The 18,231-nt window shown below is 43.2% G+C and overlaps 1 protein-coding gene across 1 annotated transcript in view; it reads right to left on the minus strand.

Annotated features, from left to right (window-relative positions):
• LOC143326924 (cadherin-4-like) overlaps positions 1–18,231 on the minus strand; it is a 228,192-nt gene that overhangs the window by 57,436 nt on the left and 152,525 nt on the right. The window contains exons 4-5 of the mRNA XM_076740975.1: positions 13,017–13,243; positions 2,459–2,656 (exon numbers count right to left, since the gene is read on the minus strand). Coding sequence (XP_076597090.1) covers positions 2,459–2,656; positions 13,017–13,243 — 425 coding nt within the window. The remainder of the gene's footprint in view (positions 1–2,458; positions 2,657–13,016; positions 13,244–18,231) is intronic.

The following is an 18,231-nucleotide window of genomic DNA, read 5'->3' on the forward strand; positions in this document are numbered from 1 at the left end:
CAAAAGAGATAAACTGTGGGAGTTTAGTAAATAGCGAGGAAAAGCCGATGGCTTGATATTCCAGATAACGAGAGAAGGAAAGTGGGAGCAGGGAATGAAGCAGCGGACTCCTGGAATGATGTTTTTTGATGAATTACAGCGAGCACCACAAGCTTAGAGTCGAGAGCTTTGCTATGAGAGAGGCAAACTGCGCATTCTGTTGTGACAGAATCTCTGAATTTTAAACACTCTGCAGCTCAAGCTTTCGCACAACAACACATCTACACAAATGTTTATTTATTCATGTTTTTTTTTTCTCAGACAGGCTTGTACAGGCTCGACCTCCAACTCTCACCATGTTGTTTTTATATTTTGTACTTATCAAAATGAGCACTTTTGCAGAAATGAAATTTGCTGTGATGGGGAGTCAGTTGTTGTTGCCACATTCCAATCTTGAATGCTAAATGAGGAGAGGTCCATTGAATAACGATTAGGCACCAACAGCTGAGGTGTTACTACGTGTATTCCTGGTTCTTCAGACATGGATGTTTATACCTCTGATTTATTTACGTTTAAAGCCCCCCTCTAATCTTCACAGCGTGCACTCTTGCTCAATTAACTGAAGACACCACTTAATCCTGTAGAAGGTCACCCATAGATTCCATCATTCACGTGTTAAATCACATTCGTATTGTCCATCCTCATCCATCCTCGTCATCACTTTGTACTGAATGCAAATAATCCAATGGAACGTTGGCGCATATGTTTTGGTTTTTGCAGCAGACTCGACAAATTTTGGAGCCACATTTTTCATTTCCACTCAGAAGTTTACGAATGTGATCTCGCTCCTAATCCAGATACCACTAGTCTAGGTTGGTGACAACAGTAAGAAGCTCTCACGCAGTGCAAGACATTGTCAGTTCAGTATGAACCCGTCATTGCAATTAAACATTCCTACGGTCCTGGAATAAAGAGATATGGCTGGCTCACTGAGTTTTCTCCATGTACTCTGTACACTCTGGTATCAGATGTCAGGGAAAGCAAGTAGGTTTCAAAAGATAGGGCAACCCTTCCTTGACTATATCACAGCAGTGACGGGACCCTCATGACACCTCAGTGATTCTCATTTCCAGTTAAATATTCCTCATTTATGCCTACATACTTCTCAACAATCCGAAGTAATTATGAACAGATGACCCTAGAAACCTATGCTGAAGAGTACACTGTACACCAGTGGGTGGGTAATGTTCTTGTGTGTTATCTGTTTTCAAGTTTTTAACCTTATTAAGATGTGCGTGAGATGTTTTTTATATGCTACAAGACATATCATGAGCGAAAAAAGCAGTCAGCGCCATGGCTGAGCATTTCAGCTTTGGAACTGCCGACACATACCTAAGGAACCAATCCCATCAATGTGCAGGGCGGGGCTGTCCGTATCACACGCATTATTAGCCGTTTGACAATATAGTCAAGCAGAAGGCTAATGTCACCTATTACCGTTTGGTTTCTAATGTTGCAGAGAGCGATGCATAAAATACATGAACATTCTGAATCATCGACTTCCTGTACAATTCACTCTTCTTTGAGAATCGGTTTCCATTTGAACGTGAATTACTCCTCCATTACCAGCAGAGAAAACAAGCAGAGGTTTGTGTGTTTGATGAGCAGAGTCGAAGGTGAGCAGGGACGTTGGAGCTGCAGGCGAGCAGCAGAGGGGTCGGCTGGGAAAGAGGCGGGGACTATTTGCATATTCATATAACCGTGCATACTGAACGAAAGCAAAGTTGTCGAACTGCATCTGAGCCATTTTAAGGCACGAAGGGATTTTTGTCATGGAAAAAACTAAATATGTAATTTTGATGAACAGAGATGAGCTCTTAGGGGAGGAGAACTTTAAATATCATGTTCTTACTGGGGCAAAGAGGATGTGGCACTCTGCTCCTCCTCTAGGCCTGTAAATAGCAGCTTTTCATATGTTCTCCTTATATCCCACAGGAGGTCCAGAGTTATGGCTTCACTAAGGATTCTGTGACAAATTGTATTGTTATAAAGGAGCTACAGAAATAGTATTGAACTTCGGGCAACCTTTCTGAAATGGCCTGATAAAGGAAAGAAAGGATGCATGAAGGAGCAGAAATAATCATTCATTTCACTGTGAACCCAACGGACCTCACACTGTGGGAGAGTTTAGCTGCTTAGCTGTTTTGGAGCCCGCTCTGTGTCTGAGGGGAAAACTTCTCAGGGCCAATCAGGGCTGTTTAAATACCTTAAGATTTTGTGGCTATAATTACATCAGGGGAACACAACATAATCATCCGCAAGGATATGGAGAACAAAACAGTTATGCTAATGTGTTTCTGTTCTTTATCACCGTTCATCACACACCCACAATCAGTGTTAGCCGTGAAGTGCCCTCGAGAAATCCCAGCTGTAAATTCAGAACAAATCAGCGATGCGGCCCATCAAATCTGTCACTTACGCTGACGAGCATCTGAGGGAATGGTCCTCGAGAATTTTCTGCCACGTTGATTGGTGGGATCACCCAGTCCCTCTTTTGTCTCCGCAGACCCTTGGAGCTGTTCAGGCTGGAACCTGAGAACATGATGACAGGAGGTGGTGCTTGGAACGCCTCCTTCCTCTCTTTTCTCTCGGTGACTTTCCCCTCTTCCTTCGTGACCTTTAAGACAACACAGGCTTTATTTAGGAGGCTGTTAATGATGATAATAACTGATGTGCTGCCCAAGTCGTCTGTCTCGAAGCAGAAACTTACAGGACAACAGGAATAACAGTTTAGTATTGTTAATCAGGTTAAACAGATGCATTCAAAGTTTTTCAGACTGTGTTAGCGCTGTGTAAGCCACTTGATCATTTTTTAAATGGGCGGCAGCGCTGCACAGCTTCACCACTGTGTCTGCCGGCTACATCTGATCCTACTGCTAACCTGCACTATACACTACAGGAGCGATTCTCACACTTCCTCAAGCATCTCCAGAAGCTGAAAAAAGTTCACACCCCAGAATTTTTATTAATCATCAACAACGTCAGGGGAAGAAACTAATAAAAAGGATCCACGTTGAATTTTAGTGAAATAAAGGTCAAAGGCGAAAAGGTTATTTTCAATACTTGAATCATCTTTCAACGCAGTTTTAATAATTTGTTTTCCTCCTGGTCATCCACCACCCTTTTACATGTGCTCTGTGCCCCCCCCCAAGGGGACCCGCCCCACAGTTTTGAGAACCCTGCTCTCTCAGCCCAGTCTCATGTCAAGGCCCGTAATAAATCTGCAGATCCACTGGAGGATAGCGCGTCAGTGTGATGGTATATGAAGTCGCAGTACCAGCAGGGGGCGATAATGACAGTAGCGAATGATAAATGCAGCATTAAAGGCCAAAAAAGTCTGTCTAAGGGTGGATGCTGGGGGAGAGCAGTGGATCACACACACCGGACCGGATTCCTGTGTGAAACCAAGAGTCTATATTGATTGTTAACGATGATCTTTTCCTAAATCTAACCAAGTTGTCTAGCACCTAAATGTAAGCGAGCATCACCTGAAAAGCTTCTCAGCAAGCTTTCTGGAACATGCAGTATTTCTGTCATTACTATAGCTGAAGAGAATGCATGACATCGTTGAAATGCACGAGACAAAAGTGTGATGGATCCACACACAAAGATTCACTCTTTCATTCACTCACTCGATTACTTGCTGCCTCCCAAACTCACTTGATCACTAACAGTCTTTCTGCACCAAAGTGGTGATTTGGAAGCTTGCCAGCCAAAATAAGGATCATCAACACACCCCCCTCTAAAACTGCTCAAATGCTTTGGATGTCGAGTGCTTTATAACAGTGATACGTATCGTGTGGCATTAGAGCAAAATGAGGCAGGTAAGGTGTCAAACTTTGGCATCAAACTTTGAATTTTGAGCACTAGTGGATAACCAGTGTGTTTTTCAATAACTCATTATTCTAAATAATAAGAATAATAATAGCAAGAAATACACAGAAAGAAAACGAAAAGAAAGAATGCTTTAAGAAAGTAGATTTTAAATTAATGTATATAGCAGAAAGGCTATTTATTGTGTGTAACAGTGGCAAATAGGAGATCTTCAAAATTGGCCCAGAGATGGACAAAAGGCATATAATTGATGTTCTAGTAACTTGACCATATTAATTGAAACTACACGGCAATTAGAAAAGTCATTACAGTTAGAAAATATACATTAACTAGAAATTTAAGTCCACATACTTTTAGCAAATCCAACAGAAAGAATATCCAATCTTATTAATGTACAAAATTCCTGTCCTGTTTGCTCATAAGTGCCTGATAAGTGAACTTTGTCCATAAGGAAACAAAAAAAAAAGGAAATCCTCATTTAATTATTTGCACCCACACCAACACCTGTAGTAAAAAAATCCTGAAAGCATAAAATCCCTTGTCTGCAGTGGACCATATAAACAACAAACAATCTGTTAAATTATGCTGACATCTTACATCTCATCCACTGGGGTTCATTTGTGTCATCATGCACTGGGCCTGAGCAGGAAGGAGCTGTAAAGAGTGAGCGCGCACACACACAAGTCTCTGAAGCCTTTGCATCTGTGTGTATATGTATATATATATATATATATATATATATGAATAAGACCATAAACTACAGCCTCTGTCATTTACACCGCGTATAAAAAGTCTATTAACACAGAGCATGTCTGAGGTAGGATTTACAGCCTCTTTCAGCAGACAGTGACAGCTCAGTCAGAGACACAAGCTTCAATCATACAGTTTTCTCCCATCATACACTCCACTCACACACTACCTGCAGGCAGAGAGAAATGACCACCACAAAGCTGTCTTTTTGAAAGATGCTCAAATAAGGAACTTGAAAAGGGCCCATTTTCAATCTCCATGTGAGCATTAACTCACCCATGAGTCAGAGGAGCTACGTGAAGCGCTGAAGCTGTCAGGCATATCCAAATGAACGCTCTCATGTGGAAATAGTGTAAGACGCATGATGGTGAACAACAGCGATTCTGCTGCACCCGAATCCAGATAACCACATATGTAGCTTCTTACGTTCATGCACATTACATGTATCAACAACCTCTGTGTCAAGAGTCCACCGACTCCAGGCTTACTCCTTAAATACCACGTGTGGCGTCTCAAGGGCTGTACATATGTGCTGTGCGTAAGTGATCTAAAGGTTATAATAAATTGACAATGTGGAGGGTTGTTACACAGCAACATGTCTCAAGGTAAACATGTCAAGAATTCAGTCGCGAACATCACTGCTGAATTTATGCATCAGTTGCGCTCTCTGTCTCAATCGCATTCCCCTGAGCTATCCCCTGCTCCCGTGCTGCCCCTGCCCTTCTCTCGCAGTGTTATTGTTTTTCTCCGTCTCTCCTCCCAGTCAGTGGGTCCTGACAGCTTGTCTCAATAACAGTGATTCCTCAAGCGCTGGACTGTGTTAGGCTGATGGTGCAACAGCAGGTAAAACAGCAGCACGGAGCTTCACCTACCCAACACTGCAACCAGCAGGCCCCAACAAAATCCCAGGTCATGTCTTTGTCATTTAGACTCCAGGGGCACCAATGGAGAGAATATGTTATTGATTGATTCATCCAGTCATTCACCCACTCAGCTTATATTTATACAGGGTGGTCCAATGATAGCAGCTCTCTCTCTCTCGCATGAGTGCTGTGTGTTCATAGGACTATTAAAGCGCACACAGGTGTATGTAAGTATATAGACGTATATATAAAGTTTGGGAAACCTTGGTCAAAATTTCTGTGACTATAAAATAGCTAAGCCAGTAAAAGATGACCACATTTCCAAATAACATAAAGTTAAAGGTGACATATTTCTTTAATATTCTCAGTAAGATTACTTTTGTATTTCAATCTTTTACAGTCTCAAAATAACAGAAAAGGGTCCGAAGCAGAACTAACGCCCCCTTTGGCAAGTATCACTGCTTGTAACGCACTTTGAAGCCAGCTAAGAGTCTTTCCATTCTAGTTTGGGTGATTTCTGCCCGTTCGTTCTCTGGCGCTGTCTTGCATGCACTGCTCTTTTGAGATCTATCCACAGATTTTCAATGAAGTTTAGGTCAGAGGACTGTGAGGGCCACGGCAAAACCTTCAGCCTGTGCCTCTTGAAGTAGTCCATTGTGGATTTTGACGTGTGTTTAGGATCATTATCCTGTTACAGAAGCCATCCTCTTTTCACCTTCACCATCACAGACGGCGTGATGTTTGCCTCCACAATTTTCTGGGATTTAATTGAATCCATTCTTCTCTCCACCAGTGAAATGTTCCCCGTGCCACTGGCTGCAACACAAGCCCAAACCTTGATCAATCCACCCACTTGCTTGACAGTTGGAGAGGTGTTCTTTTCATGAAATTCAGCACTCTTTCATCTCCACACATACCTTTGCTCATTGCAGCCAAAACCTTCATCAGCACAAAGGACCAAAATACATCAGGTTTGTTTAGACGTTCCTTTGCAAGTGTCTGAGTTTTCTTCTCATGACTCTCCCATGAAGGTCATATTTGTGCAGGTGTCAGAACAGTAGAACGGTGCACCACCTTCTGCAGTCAAATGAGGGGTTTGATTTGCTTTTCTAGCAATCAAAAGAGCAGTTCTCTTGTAAGTTTCCTTGGTCTTCACATCTCAAAGTGATCTCCACTGTTCCTGTTAACTGCCATTTCTTATTTACATTACAAACTGAAGAGACCGCTATCTGAAAAGGCTTTGCTATTTTTCTTAGTCTTTTCCTGCTTTGTGGGCATGAATAATTTTAATTGTCAGTGTGCTAGGTAGCTTCTGCGAGGAGCCCATGGCTGCTGATAGTTGGGACAAGGAGTCACAGTTTTTCTAAATCTCTCAAATTTGCATCATCTGGCCTTTCAACAATGATTGTGAACACGCTGTCAAGCTAATTAAGATCTGAGACTTTGCTAAAAGTTTTCTCAGAACTCAAATTTTTGCACGGTGCCCAAAATCACCAGTGAAGCCAATTCAAAAAGACATGAAAATCCAAAACAAGCACAACAATTGAAATGTGGTGCAAATGGAAAAAAACGTGCTGCAGAAAGACAAGACAAAAAAAATAAAAAAAAAAATAAAAAATCGAGCTGTTCCACTCAGTGCTCCTGCAGAGGCCTGGCCTGCGTTTTTCTCTTGCATTTGTCTTCAGAGTTTTTGTGTTTTCGACTTTTAACTGTTTCTGTATTTACAGTGTGGTTGCTTTAAATGTATTTATTTTTGCTTTCTGATGCAAGTTTTTTTTTATTTCGAGCGCGTTTCGGTTGTTGTATTAGCTTCAGATTCTCCTTTGTGTTTTGGAATTGGCCTCATTTCTGTCAGCCAGCGTAGCCGAGCTTTCACAAGTACAGTTTATTGTTGGTTTGGACATCAGGGCTCTGTGGCGTCATGTTGTTCTACCGGTGCAGTTGTAATCCCCCATATTACTTGAGTGTAATACTCTAGTACTCTTTCCATGTCTGCTGTCCCGCTCCTGAGCGAAGTGCAGTAACATTAACGCATCAAAAAACATGAAAGGAGCATCGCTGGAATTTACATAGTTTCTATTTTCAATGCAAAATAGAATCTTTCAATTTCTATAACTTTTTTCAGTTTCAGTGTTCAGAGAAAGAGATGAAAACAGTACAGTATGAGGCTGTGGAAATATCTTTCATAATTAATTATTAATTAATCATATGCCAGTCAATGTAATACTCTTAGGCACACACACACCATACAGACAAACACACACCACATTCAGCAATAGCAATCAAGAAAATAGTCATCTGTACCAGCAACCTATTGGGCGCCTGCAGGTAAAAAAAAAAGAAATATATATGAATGGATTTCAATTTACAGCTAAAGGCATTAATTAATTATGAATTACAGTGGAGCCACAAGTGAGAAACAGCCGTAAGGGAAAAAAAAAAAGAGTAACAGGAAAAAAAACCAAAACATGTTTGCTGTTTTAGTCTTTTTATTTTCATCATTACCTGTAACCTGTATTTTAACACTCCCATCTCTAGTCTAGAACACAAGATTTCTGAAATTGTGATTAGCATTGTGTGTTTAATTAAAACAGGTGCTATGAGACATCTGCTCAGCCTAGTTAAGGATTCTCGTCTTGTTGGCCGAGAGAGCGTGGAGCCTATGTATTTGATTATGTCTCTGCTTGTGAGTCCCACATTAACAGGTAGGCCCAGAATACTGCGATTCCATTACAGTAAAGAAAACAGTGCAGGCAGAGCGGAGAATATATGTGCATGCTCTGTGCCTGTGTGTCTGTGTGAGTGTGTGCGTGTGTGTGTGTGTGTGCGTGGGAGGGTGTTCATGTCAGAGTACAAGAAGATCTGGGCTTGTGAATTGTGGAGCATAAGAGAAAGAGGTTCAATCACCATACATTTACATATAAAGAGGCTACTGTTTTTAACACCTCTTCCAATTTTTCATTTTATATTACTTCTGTTCAATGTGTAGCCTTACAGTTCCTCCCCAGCAGTTGACATTTGAGAATAAAAATAAAATACAACACAGGAGCAGGCTACAGTGTTGGAAGATGGGAATGGCTTCTGGCACATATTGAAAGTTGAGGGTCCTGTGCAATGCAGTCTATAAAAAGTGTTTTCTCTTTGTCTCCCTGTGTTTGTTCTTGCCTGGTCAAGATCCCTCAGAGGGTTGGCTTGTATCTGCCAGCGGAAACAATGCTTTCAAGGCCGACTTCATTAGATGGACGCCCAGGAGAAAAGCTTTTAAGGCTGCTTTAAAAGAAATGTGTCAAGCAACCTGGCATATGGTGAGTATGTGTTTGTGTGGGTGGGTAGGGGTGTGGGTTCGGGTTAGGGAGGGGCATGGGCTAAGGTGCCATGTTAAGTTTCATCAACCAGGCGCTATGTTTCAGATGTTATGTACCATTCAATGTAGGGCACTTTCAGAAACAGTGCAGAAGGAGAGGTGGTTTCACAGGTAAAGGCAGATGGTAGGAGATCATATTTTGGCTTTTAGCTGAGAAGGACGGGATTTGCTGCGCCGCCTGGGCGTGAGGGGTGGGAACATCTCCATTCCTAACCCTAACGGCGACAAAATTTGGACTCTTACATGGTTAAAATTTGAAATGTTATACTTTTACTGGCCACTTGGGGGCAACAGAAACAAGCTGTAAACGGTAATGACATTTAATTTTTAAGGCGGTATGGAGAACATGCTAGCCACCGGTTATCTATTTACACGTCGAGCAGACAGGAAGCAACGTGAGCATTCATGTGGAGTCATGGACCTGATGAGTATAAATCCATGATTCATTCTCCTGTGAGTTCTGGTTTGTTCTCCACCAACTCCTGAGGGAAAGATGTGGCTCGTTCTCTGCTTAATGCTCCACTATGTTTAAGTTGCTAACTCTGTATGTATTCTGGTGCAGGGAAAGTAGTGCTGGCGATTATTTTTTTATATATATAAACAGCTGCCTGTGTCTGGGAAAAATGAGACCGAACCAAAGCAGTAAAAACTAAACAAAAAAGTACTAAAAGTACTTTAAAGTACTAATGTAGAGCAAATTGTGCATTAGAACAAAATAAAACAGAGTGAGTTAAATTAAAAAAGCTGTTAGATTGAATAAGATGTGTTCTATGAGTAAATTATGACAAAAATGTGGGAATATCAGTAAAATACAGAACGTTAAAATTGTGTCTGTCTCCAATTATTAATTGATGGACAGCAGCAGGTCCTCTTTTGGCCACTAGTGGAGCTATAAGCCCTTAAACTGACAAAAACTTGATAATACTCGGCTCAAAAAGCACCAAAACTCTATCCTCTTGCACTGTGTTACCAGTCTGTACAAGAGACTAGCCATCCAAACACACATGTTGCTACATCCCATGTTCACTGTACTGTGTGACAAGTTCACCGAAACATGCACATGATCCTTTGCATTCTGTCCATATTCAGGAGACCAACCTCTGCCAAGCGCAACATGCCTGTGTGCACAAACAGGGTTTGTCAGCAGAGCGGGATGAGACAGATGTGAGCTGGGTCTGGACAAATGTATTCTTTTTCTTCAGAGAGGGGAAGGCTTAGTGGGGCTGACTGCAGGGGATGGTTGCCCCACATCCCACCAGTGCGTTGAGGGGAGGCAGAGGTGGAGCGAGACATGTTTGGGATAGAATGAGGGGGATGAGGAGAAGGGTTGTCAGAAGCAGATGTGACCCCCCTCTCCTCCCTCTGCCTAAATAAGTCATGCTCCAGATCCTTTTATCTACACATGCTAACAGGTACTAGTGAGTTCCCTGAGGAGAGATGTAGAGAGAAAAAGATGGAGGAAAAAAAGAAAACGAGAAAGAGACACAGGGAGATAGAGAACGAGCTGTGCCTATCACTGCTGCAAAAGGCTTAAGTGGGCTTTTCTCGAGCCGTGGTGTAATTCTGATCAAACCCTGCAGCCCCAGTTTACTTTTTCTTATTCACACTCACAGAAAGGGAGAAATTACAGGAAGGTGATGAAATTGATTAAAAATCGGGTTACAAGCGGAGATGTCTGTGCAGTTCTTTAAAGTATTATGAAAGACTGAGGATAAGGGGCAGATGCTGGACTGGAGTCAGATATGAGAATTTTTAGCGCCAGCTTCACAGATTCAGAGATTTAAAGGGCGTGTTATTCCCCCTCGGTCCGACGCAGAGGGTGGCGTCGACAAGCAACCCTGCACTTAGCACAGACATAACCTATAGGCTACAAACACAAGACACTTTAAGCCATGAACAAAGACAGCAATGAAAATTTTACGCAAAATTAGCATAATTCACACTTGATCCAACTTAATCTCTCACCATAGAGAAAAAGCACAAATAGCATTCTCGCACACATACCAGACACACACGCTTACGCACACTAACGCTATGTGAACAGGAGTCACTGAGTGTGAAATGGATGCGGCCCCCCCCAGCCCTGGTGCCATCAGCCTTAGCCAGCTGGCAGTGGTCCCAGCTCTTCCCCTCCACGCCACTGCCTCCCCAAAACCCTGCACGCTTTGATATCAGCCAGCCCCTGGCTACCCAGACATCTGGAAGTTATTATTCAACAGAGCACGCCACAAAGCGCCATTTCCATAATGAAACATCAGATTTTGCTTCAGCGCCGTGCTTTCTGCTCCTGCTCTCGCTGCAAACATGTTTGCTTCAACATGCAGCGTCTTTCTGACCTCTGACCCCGTCTAGTCGTCCGACTGTTTGTCTGTCTCTTCACGGCTTGTCGGGATCTTTATATGAGTTGACTCACTGGAATTTGAGGTAGAATAGCAAAGAATAGAATTTGAACTTTGCACAATGCTGTTTAATACTGAGGCTCAAACCACACTAACCAGTGAATTGTTAGAGGCAGCCTGAGCTATGTAAGTGTGGGAATGAAGGCCGACCTATTCAGAGCCAGAACAACATACTCATCCTTACACCCACTGCCACTAATAAATCCTTTGTTGGCCGATGACCCACTCCGCCTCTCTGTTTGTCTCGATCGTTCTAGGACTGACTTCGTGCCATGTCTTCTGTTCTCTGGCCATGCAAAGAAAATCCTGCTGACGACTACTTATTTTCTGTTTTTCAGTGATTTCATGCACTAGCTCTCAAAATCTAAAGAAGTTGAAGTACTTCACACAGCTTCAATCATTCAAACTAACCTTGCTGGCATCAGATAAGTTTTGTATTGAATTTATTTTCATCTCTTGCTCACACACACACACACACACACACACACACACACACACACACACATCTAAAGTTCACAGTTTGTTATCGGCAGTGATTAGCTCAAGACTCAAAGTGATGGCAGCACATTTGAAAATGGCTTCTGAAGTCCATCTGAAATGTTGTCAAGATCTCTGTGTTTATGAAAGTGTTTGTCTGGCTTAGCACTGCAATGAAGTGACAGCCGATGAAGGTTCTGCTGCCTCCTGGCCTCGTGTAACGGGGATGCAGCCATCCATCACCCTCAACTGGAATGAGCAGGTAAAGCAAATAAAAGTTTAATTAAATCTCATTAAAATTTCATTTCCAAAATTTGCATCTTAAATCTTTGTCATGAATTGGTGGAACTGACATTTGATTAATTTTCCTTATTGAAGCGTGAACAAGTAACATTGGATGAAAGGGTGTTTTTTCATTTGTGCCACGACAGATTTTTTTGGGCCACATGGAGGCAGCGAAAACAAACTGCGAACACAAGACTGGAGTTTTATCTCCCTTTGAGTTCTTATGGCAACCTTGTTACCAGACAGTTTACAGTACACATCAAACACAGAGGGAGCACGTGTTTATGGCAGAGTCTTTGTCATAATAAAAGCATTGATTATATATAAATGCTGTCACGTACTTTCACACACAGGTTTAAGCCGCTACAAAAGCTGTTTTTAATGGCCTGTAAGTCACAGCTGGTTGCTTTCTTCGCTTATCAAGACTGAGGATCCTTGTCAGTCATTAGGTCTCATAAGTTATACATCTGTCTCAGCTCGGCTTACTGGCCCGCCTCCTCTATGAGATGTCTAGATTTACTCCGTGTTAGTGAACACGGGCCACCAATCACTTGCGTTGTCATTACCTAATCTGATTAACGCTCACGCTGACACTGACAATCAGATCCAGTTTTGTGGTTCAGTAGCTACGAGGACGGTTGAGCTCAGGCTGGCTCAGTCCTCGCCTGACCTCTGACAGCTTTTAAATAGAGGAGGAAGAGTTGAGGACCCCTGGGGTATCCAAGGCACAGGATGTTTTCCAATAACAGCTTATGGCTGAGGGGAATCGTACTCTCCCCCTGTGGCAGTGTGATTCTATCACTTTTAACCATGTGCTACTGCTACTTCTTTCTGCTGCACTCTCTCCCTCGCTCTCTAAAACCCTGAGGAGTTCTGACCTGATTCTTGGCTGTTACTATCACCAGACCACTGGAGAGAATTTGACAGGAAGAAGAAACTCTGGGATGGTAATTGAAATTTGAAGCGTGATATTTGTGTTTGTCTGTGCTCATGCGTGCAGCTCACCTCATTTTCGTTTTGTTGAGGTGAAGATGGGTCAGTTAGTGCCAGCTGGACCACAGTCTCCCAGACATGTGTGTACGGACCACTTGCTGTTAGTTTAAACTGGACCGGTTCATCCAGGCTGGCTCCCTCTCCCTTGGCAAAGATGGACCCATCTGTCCGCACGCTGAAGATAGGGTCACTGCTCTGGAAAACCACTGCGTCATTCCCCACGCAGTCATCAAACTTCACTGTAGGCAAGAGAATTGACGGTATTTTAACACGATATTCAATAAAGCAGTCAATTTCAGTGAGAAATCAGCAATGAAATAGGCACGATGGCTTGTATGAGTGCAGCTGTAACTGCTGTTCTCACTCACAGACATGCACACACGCACACACACACACACGCACAAACAGTACAACTGCAGCACACACACCTCAGCACAGGAGGAACAGTAGATAGAAGAGTGACTATTTAGAGAGATTCTATCCTGGTGCTTGGGTTGACACTGGTGCATCTCACCATTAGTCTCCATTAGCTACAGGTCAAACCATCACAAGGATAAGACTCTTGAGGGTTGTTCTCTCCAGCTGCACGTAAAAAGGAAAAAAAACGATGGCCAACTGATGGTGTGGTGTGCTGTGAGCGTGCAAGGGATGAAACACTGGTCTTAATAGAGCTCGCGACCGAATTTGCTTGTAGGCACAGCACGCAGAGTGTGTAGCAATTAACTAGTAGAATTACAGAGAAGAATACGTGGTCAGACAATAAATAAAACCCCTATTAGCAAACAAAGCAAATTTTTAACCTAAATCATACATTCAGGCAGTAATCTGCAGAACATTCATATCGATGAATGTTTAAACTGTACTGTTCTGTCAGATTATACTGATAGTGTTGTGGCATTTAATGACATAATGCTTTTTTTTCCCTGAGTGACAAATACTATGCTTTGAGCTCTTACTCTGAATGCCAAATCCCTCTATTTCTGGTCTTTCTTCAGTTATCTCTGGCAGCTCGACTCAGCTTTCGACCCTGAGGTCACCTGCGTTCACCGTGAACGCCGCACTGGTCGTCCCACCCCCTTCTTTCTTCGTGTTTACACTGAGATGAGATAAACTGAGGACATATATGAAAGCCATAAACACTCTGTGCAGTATGTAACATGTCACATCACTTTCTCGCTCTAAAATATGTGTTATGGAAAGGCTTCCGGAGGATTTGAATGGTTTCTTCTCTCCAAAGATTTCCAGGTTGATTTTCATCAAATATGATAGAGCCTCATCTGGAATCAAAAGCTTTGCATTGCTGCTGAGTGTATCTCGAAACTCAGTCTCACGCCATATACAGTACCATAGAAAACAGTGTTCTGATTGCATTAAGAGAAACAATAGTTTTATGCAGAAAAAGAATTAAATGACCCAAAATAGGAATTTGAATCAGCAGGGACTGACTGGAAGCCTAACACAGCAGAGCAGCCTTGCAGTATACACAAACTACTGATTGGAAACGGTGGCTAATGTGCAGCAAATGAGCTTGAAGCATTAAAAGTGTCCAATATCCACCACCTTCAAAGCTGAACACTGCGCACAGCAGGTGGGAGATGTTAGTAGGAGCAGCGAGGCTCAGTTACTCCAGAAAAAACACGCTATACAGAGAGATGTAATCAGGGAGAGGTCAAGACAGATGAAAACCCTGTAGAGTTTTATGTTCTCCAGCGTAGACATTAAATACTCGTTCTGTCACATTAGGATGTTACCGTGTGCCAGCTCAGTATAGAGCTGTCTCTATTGTCAGGGCACTCTTGTCTTTCATCTCTTATGAAACTCAACACAGTTTATGAGAAGATGAGAAGATGAGTCACAGACTAGTGTAGCCGATACTGGCCTCATCCCTTTCCTCACGGCACCCGCAGCCTTCCCTCTCGGGGATTACGATGTCTAGACTGCATATCGCAGGAAACCCTGAGATGAAGGCTGTAACCCACTGTCTCTTTCTCTCTTCCGACGTCTCTAAACCCGCTGAAACAAGGCTTCCATTACAGAAAGTACACTGCGAGTAAATCCGGCTTTTTGTTCTGTCTGGCCCTAAGTATGCCTGTGATCATGGCAGTACCCTTCTAAGGCCAGATGTCCAGACAGCCACTCAGTGCTCAGTCAGAGGGGACAGCATTTCAACAACACTCTGACCACTGAGTGTACCAGGTGCAGCACAAGTGTCCTGGTCTAGACTGGAGGAGAGAGGGCACAAGAGATGGATTACGTGAACCCAAGAGGCAGAAAATACTGTTCGTCAAACAGTTTCTCTTTTTGAGTAGCTGGACATTTCTACCACAAACAAACCCCTGAAAAAGCCTGCTTGCCTGCTTTGTCTAATCCCATCTCATTTCTTCTACCATTATTTTTGAAGATTCTCAAAGATTAGACTTGAAATGTGGGGGGCGACAATAACAAACACACCAGTTGGCAAATGTGTCTGCGCAAATAGGATTTTGGAAGGCTGCCTGATTATATTAACAATGTGGAAGTCAAAAATCAAACTCAAAGCATGCTTTATTGTATTTCTAAGTCCTTGTGTCTGTGAAACAGTCAAATACTGGACAAAAAACACAAGCAGCAGGTGGTCTGTTGCCCCTTCTCTCGCTGTCCTCCAATTATTGTCTCTCTCTGAGCCAGGCACGCTGCCAGCAGTGCAGCAGTATTGCGGTCATGGCTGGTAGAGGCCTGCAGGCTGAGGCTTCACTCTGAGGGGAGGGGTAATCGAGGAGGAAGTATCTTCAACCATATTAAAGAAAGCATGTAAGCCTGGGTCTTAATTACCATATAAGACGGGTTCATTATTTTTGCTGAAAAAAAAAAACCTGCTGAAAATGAGAGACAAAAATATTACAAAAATTGGAAAACTGCATTTTTGAAAGAATTTGCAGCACAAATATTTCTGTGCTCGGACTAGAAACGTGGCTCAGTGCTGCAGGGTTTAGGAGCTCATGGACAGAAAGTCCTGGGTTCAAACATGTGCCCGAATGGCTGCGTGTCTGTATGTGACGGCCCTGTGATGGCTGGCGACTTGCCCAGGGTGCAGATTTACATCTCCACTTGTTTGTCAAAGATAATATAATAAAGTCTGTATCCCTTTTTATTTTTTTCCTTTTCGTACTCTGATTCTATAATGCTCAGAGACACTAATGGTGCAGGCCAGGAAATAGGGCCATCTTAAGGCATGATCTAGTTGTGGTGATGTAACGCTCTGCTCAGAAGATATTTATTGGATAAAAATAAATATATTTAAGAGCTATAATCCAATAAAGTCCAGGCCTTCATCCAACTGTGATTCTTGATATACGAATAGTAATAACAACACATAATCACATCTCTCTCTTTTAAATAATTCAGGGAATTTTCAGTAAAAATCTGCAAAAGCTGAAATCAATAAGCCAATAAATAATGAGGTCTGTAGTCGTGTATATACTTCAGGTGTATAATCAGTCAATATATGTGTGTGTGTGTGTGTATGCATTTATTTTATATGAATGCCTGCATGTCTCAACAATGACAAGCTGAGCTAACTGCACCAATACCCACACACAAATGGAGTGACAGGCTGCACATAGAGTACCCAGAGGGTCTTGTTCTTGCACCAATTAAAGAAAAAGACAGTGCCAATTTTACCCCTCCATCTCTCTCACACACACACACAGGCATACACACACACACACACACAGCTCCAACAGCTCCTCTTTCACTCAGTTGGGTCGATACTGCTATAAGAGAGATTATAAAATCGGCCAACAACAGAGCAATGAAGCCCAACGGCACAATGCTGCACATTAACAAGTCGTCTAAAGCAGTAGGCCCAGGTTGTGCATTGATCTGGCAAATAACACAGACACCCCAGTGTGCCAAGCAGCCAGCCCAGCATTTCTCCAGTATCTAGTGAATGTGAGCAGTCACACCCCTGCAATGTTACAAATATCACCATGCTATGTGTGCCTCCACACTGGGAGGCAATATGATCCATGATTTCTTCATCACCACCACGTGGAAGGCGGTGAAATACTGCTTTGTGTGTTGCTTGGATGGTAACCACGTGCCAGACCCCAGCGTCATGTTTTCCCCGCTTTTCTAATTAAAGTTCCCCTCTCTCTCGAACAAGACAAGGACAAGGAGGAGAGCAACGCTGAAAAGAGTTGTGACCTTCTTGGGGTGTTCTCTGGACAGCCTGACAGGAAGTAGGTGACAAGTGTTGAAAGGGAAGTGAGAAAGGGATACAGTGAGGGGAGAGAGAGGAGCTGAGAGCTGAGGGGTGACAAAGAAGGTGAGAGGAGAACGGGGGAGCAGGGAAGGGCAGAGAAGAGAGAGATTGATGAGAGAAATGAGAGTGTGTGAAGGTGGCAATCAGAGAGACAGTAAAATGAATGAAAGAACATTAAAAAGGAGAAAGGAAAGAGGCCTAAAAGCTCATAGGCAGATTGCAGTTGCTAAAGTGGAGATCTCCAGAGGCAGCAGAGTTTATAGCTGCAGCCGTTACAATTGTTCAAAGTATGGTGCATCAGATGTCACCCTGCCCTACAAAACAGCAGAGACACCACTCTTACCAGCCCTGATCTCTGCTACAATCAGGCCCATTGAGGACAAGAGAGGAGGAAGCAGAAAGAGGTGGATGAAGATGATGATGAGGAGGAGAGAGGAATGGGAGGTGAAGTGGAGGTGGAGGCTGTGGAGGGCAGCGGATGGAGGCCTGGCATTGGGATCCTGGCTCAGTGAACTGGCTCTCTCTCACACGGCCACATTGGAATGGATGGGATGCTCAGATGGCTGTTTAAACAGGTTAATTGGGCTGGCCTCCCGAGAGATCCGGACAGATGGATAGATGGATAGAACGAGAGAGGAGAGAAAGAGGGAGCAAAAGAGCGACAAAGGGAGAGCGATGGAGCTCAGAGAGATGGAAACAGAGGGCGGGATGAAGAGATGGATGGTGAGAGACGAGTATGGCCGCTGATCAGAGGCACCATGGGGAGTGTGCAGGCTAATCAGAGGAGCGGAGCTCTACAGTGGGCTGGGCCCTCAGTGGCTGACAAAACAGAGCCAGGTCCACTGTCCACTACTGATAGACTATAAAAGGAGAACAAACTTGTGATGGAAGGGTGTTCAAAGCAATGTTAGAACCCCATCAGGGAGCTTGTTCATTGAAGCCAATCACAGACACTGACTCATCCCTCCATCCTTTCGAGAAACC

This window comes from Chaetodon auriga, chromosome 10, assembly GCF_051107435.1.
Source record: "Chaetodon auriga isolate fChaAug3 chromosome 10, fChaAug3.hap1, whole genome shotgun sequence".
Classification (NCBI taxonomy): Eukaryota; Metazoa; Chordata; class Actinopteri; order Chaetodontiformes; family Chaetodontidae; genus Chaetodon; species Chaetodon auriga.